This window comes from Puntigrus tetrazona, unplaced genomic scaffold (genome assembly GCF_018831695.1).
Source record: "Puntigrus tetrazona isolate hp1 unplaced genomic scaffold, ASM1883169v1 S000000752, whole genome shotgun sequence".
NCBI lineage: Eukaryota > Metazoa > Chordata > Actinopteri > Cypriniformes > Cyprinidae > Puntigrus > Puntigrus tetrazona.
The window spans coordinates 25,445-30,000 of NW_025048361.1; the positions used below are offsets into that span (position 1 = coordinate 25,445).

Sequence of the window (4,556 nt, forward strand, 5' to 3'; positions counted from 1 at the left end):
GTCTTCAATATTGAATCTTTTTTATTAGTTGTCAGTTATAATTATCAAAATGAAAAGAAATAAATATTTGAAATACATCAGTCTGTGTGTAATATGAATATAATATACAAGTTTCACTTTTTGAATAGAGTTAGTGAAAGAAATACACTTTTTAATTATATTCTAATTATATAACCAGCGCCTGTGTTTCTTTAACATAAGAGCGGCGCGCCATTTTTAACTTAAATGTGCGCGACTTCCGGTGTCCTGCGCTTTCGATTATTTTACCGTATAAACAAGAGGGGCTGTGCTGCGTGCTGTTTCTTGTTGATCTTTATTTTAATTTCCCGTCGTGCTCATGAACCTGTTCATTTGTACTTTTGTTGTTTTTAGCCTACTTTTTGCGACAAATGAATCGGGCGTTTTGCACATTCGCCGAATATCCTTCCGCGTTGCAAAACGATAAAAAAGTAGGTCGCTGTCGCGATACGGTCTCGGACGCTGCACTTCCGCCGGCGACCACCGAGGGGCGCCACATCCTCAGCTGCTGCGAGAGAGGAAACGTTTGGAACTGAAATTTTGATCTTAAAGGAATGGCTCACCCCAAAAAAATAAAATTCTGTCATCATTCATACACCCTCAAGTAGTTCCGAACCTGTATGATTTTTTTTGTTCTGCCGAACAGACGGTTTGTAATCAGGGTCACCATTGACAGCCTGGTTTCAAATTATTTTTTTTTCCAAATACCTTGCTTTGGGTTTGGAAAAACAGAATTATTTCTATTAAGTTAGAAATGGCTTTGTTAAGACTTTGGTACAGTTCGTGCCAACCTCTTCGTTTGATCAACTTTGAATCATGGATTTTTTAAATATATATATATATATATATATATATATATATATATATATATATATATATATATATAAGGATGATCTTTATTTATTTTACGATATTCATTAATCTTACACATGCTTTAACTTTTTTTGTGCGTATTTATGAATACGCGCGCGCGCTGAACACATACAGCGACTATTTTTGTATATCATTATTGTTATCAGCCCACAGACCGCATACTTCCCCGCAAAAACAGCCCAAACAGCCGAGTCATATTTGACTTTATTACCTTAAAGTAAACGGTCAGTAAATACAAACACACATGCTCAATTAAATAATGACAAAAACAAAAGACAAACCAGCCGATCGAGTCGACTCGACCCTCAAATTATAAATATAGATTCAAAGTGCGACTTCAAAGCACAAATCAAACTCGATGATAAATAGAGTTTCAAGACGATCCTATGTACAATTTCACTTTGCATTGAGAAGGTCATAGATATCAAGCGCACGACTAAATGTACAAAAACGCGCTTTTCGTCTCGCGTTATCACAGACTCGCTGGGTTAGAGATGTCCCCTCGAAATAAAACAAATACAGAGTCATCTGAGGAACGAAATCCTTGGTTTTCTCGTTTAGTTAATAAAGTGCCTCAATAGACGAGAGTGAACGGAGAAGCCGTGGATGCGGCGCGCGCGACAAACTTCAGTTTGCTTCGCCTCCATCTGCACGACGAGGTCGTGTTCGTCGCCGCGTCGAGAAAGGACCGTTTTAAGCATCACCTGAGAGAGACCTTCCGCCGGTTTACGGTCAAACGCGATCAAAAGCGGCGTCTGATAAAGTCCCGCGTGAACACCCCAAAAACAAAGGTTCCTTGAAGACCGAGGAGCGCTTTCTGTATCGATATAGAGTTGCTACACTCTTGAAAATAAAAGTTCTTTCTTGACATCACTGGTTCAATAAAGAACGTTTAATACCCGTTACGCAAAACGTTGTTAATAACGGAGGGGAAAGCTATTTCGATTTTTCGAACGTTCTATACGCTTTTAGAAATTCTTTGAGGAACCGAAAAAACACGTTTAATTTTAAGAGCGCTTATGCATTATAAAAAATATATAACTGGTCGTCAAACGTATGCACTAACCAAACGTTTGGTAGCCACTCGAAGTTGGGCTGAAACGACATAGGGCGGACATTAGAATTATTTCAGATCAGTGTTTTGGGCTCGAATGAATTTGAGAATAAAAGTGTTATCTTTTGGCTCCGTCAAGAACGCACGTTATCTAGTCGTCTCCTCAGAGGCCGTTCTGCACGGGTTCTGTGTTGTGGATCATGTCGGGAGACTGGCACGCCGGGCTGCCCGGTACACTCTGCTCGCTGTCGGTGTCGCTGCCCTTCTTAACCCCGCTGGAGCCGGGCTCTCCGGCGCTGTGCGTTTTCACGTGTTTACTGAGATGGTCGCTGCGCATGAAGCGCTTGTTGCACACCGGGCAGGCGAACCTCTTTTCCCCGGTGTGCGTGCGTAAATGCCGCTGGAGCTCGTCGGACCTGGTGAAGCGCTTCCCGCAGAAGAGCCAGTTACAAACGAACGGCCTCTCGCCGGTGTGCCAACGCAAATGCGCTTTGAGGTGCGACGTCTTTCCGTATACCTTTCCGCAGCCCGGGATGTGGCAGCTGTGAAGGCCCTTTCTGCGCAAGCTGGCCCCCGAGGGCCCCAGGCGCTCCGCCTCTTGGCAGTTTGGACAGTCGCAGGTCGCTCTGCCGGAGTAGCGCCGGGTGGATGAGCGCGGGGACCCGGCTAGCACCGCGCCGTTAGTACCCGGGCTGCTTTCCGGGTAAGTGGCGGATAAAACCGGTTTGAATCCGTCCATCAGGTGCTGGCCGCCCGCGAGGAGGTGCGGAGACGGACTGGCGCCGAACGCGGAGTGAGTGAGGGAGGTATACTCGGAGTTGTATCCACCCAAAGGTGAATGCAAAGAGCCCTGGAGCGCGGCGCCGTTCGCGCTTTGAACGTCAATCCAGCCGGTGCCCACATCCCACCAAGAGGAGCCGCCGCCGGCGCTCACGTCCCCGGCGGAGATGCCAGCGTGAGCCGATTTGAACCACGTCTCGTACGGATGCGCGACGCTCACCCTCGGGTAAATCCCCTGCAGGGTGTCCACTTTGGAGATGAACACCGACTGCGCGCTCGCGTCCTGGGAACCGTTGGCCACCGACGTTTGGAACACGGGATAGTCGTTTCCGAACGGGCCGGCGGAGGCGTTGGCGCCCGTTAACGAGAACGAGCTGTTGGCGCTGAACGAGTCGTTCCGCTGCGCGCCGAACGGAGAGAGGGAACAGCTGCTGGGCGCCGCGCGCTTCCACGGGTGAAAGCCTCCTTTCCCAAACGAGCCGCTGTCCGGGGAGGGACTCGAGCTCCCGATTTTGTTACAGGTCGCTGCTAACATGGCCAGTGGAGTGGATCCGACTCTGGGTTCCTCCTGTGAACGCGAAAACAGCCACGTTTAGACTCGGAGCTACTTTGAAAAGAAGAGCAAAGCTGCTCGTAAAAGGAGATCACGCGGATCACAATACGGTCGAGTCGGACGTGGGATAGTTGCGATATTTTAAAAGCAGCAGGTTTTGCGAATTATTCCTGCTTTTCAGAGCTGCTCGAGTTCTCCACGGGAATAATGCGATCGAAATATCTCGAGGAACTAATGCGTTTGGCGTTAAATTGATTTGCTTTGCGACAGTTGAATTAGTCGAAACTAAAAGCTGCAATAACTTAAATATCCGTGCATTAAACTGTATTTTTCCACTAGCAGTTATTTTAATAAAACCCGCACAGAACCAACATCACGTGCACAGCTCAGTACTTGTAATTCAAGTTTAATTTTTATTAAACCTTCTGTGTTTTTAAAGAAGCAAAAAAGCACACTGAGACGTCAGCAATGTTTACTATCCACCTTACTGTTATTTCGTACAATCACAGGATTCTTCGATTCGCACAACTATCAAAGAACGCTTATTTTTACGATTGCACAAACATACCGACCAGGCAGGAAACGCATTTTGCGATTGTTCTGATTTCTGGACGGCCGCAAGAGCCGTATCTATACTCACCCCAAGAAGTGAAGTTGCCATCACCTGTGAAAGGTCTTCGCATTTATAAGTCCCTCGGCTGTTTTGGAGACTTTTACCGCCCACCGCTGCACAAATGCCCTCGGCCCGGGCTTTGAAGAGCCGGCGGATGCCGCGCGACCAATCAGATCCGCGTTCGCCGGTGACGTCGTCGGCGGAGCTCTCTCGTAATTCTTACAAGTGGGAGGAGCCCGAGGGCCGGAGAACCTTTCGGGGCCCCATTTTTTTTTTTTTTTTTTTTTAATTGATGGGGAAACCCATGTAAGGATGTTTTATGCTAACGAGGCGCGTGGGTGTTTCTCGATTTTGCGCCCTTTAAATTGAATCATCTGAATAAAAACGTAACAGTGCGTTATTTATTTATTTATTTATTTGATCTCGCGCGGAAATTGCGGGTCGGAGGGCGTGGCGGGAAACTCGAGGGGTGGAGGTGGGTGTCGCGCGCGCTCCGGGATCTGAGCTGATTCACTCCTGTTTGTGGATCATTACATCACTTTAAATCATCTACTCTTCCGTCATTGTCGTGCAGATTTTCTAATAATGCACGCTTTGCGAAGTGGGCTACAAGCCTGAGATCTCGAGTCATTTCTTTCACTATTCCTTTCTAACTCTACTGCCTT

The 4,556-nt window shown here is 46.9% G+C and overlaps 1 protein-coding gene across 1 annotated transcript; it reads right to left on the minus strand.

Annotated features, from left to right (window-relative positions):
- Positions 1 to 2,084: 2,084 nt before the first annotated feature.
- LOC122335324 (transcription factor Sp8-like) lies at positions 2,085 to 4,019 on the minus strand. Its single transcript, XM_043233158.1, has 2 exons — positions 3,919 to 4,019; positions 2,085 to 3,293 (listed from the first exon to the last, which is right to left on the minus strand). Exons 1-2 carry the CDS (start codon positions 3,937 to 3,939, stop codon positions 2,109 to 2,111), a joined length of 1,206 nt encoding a protein of 401 aa, XP_043089093.1. The 5' UTR covers positions 3,940 to 4,019; the 3' UTR covers positions 2,085 to 2,108.
- Between the last annotated feature and the right edge of the window lie 537 nt (positions 4,020 to 4,556).

Excerpts from the sequence above, each read along its gene's own strand:
- LOC122335324 (XM_043233158.1), bottom strand. The coding sequence starts at position 3,939 with ATGGCAACTTCACTTCTTGGG. Across the intron at positions 3,294-3,918 it reads TGGCAACTTCACTTCTTGGG|GAGGAACCCAGAGTCGGATC; the intron begins GTGAGTATAGAT and ends TCGCGTTCACAG.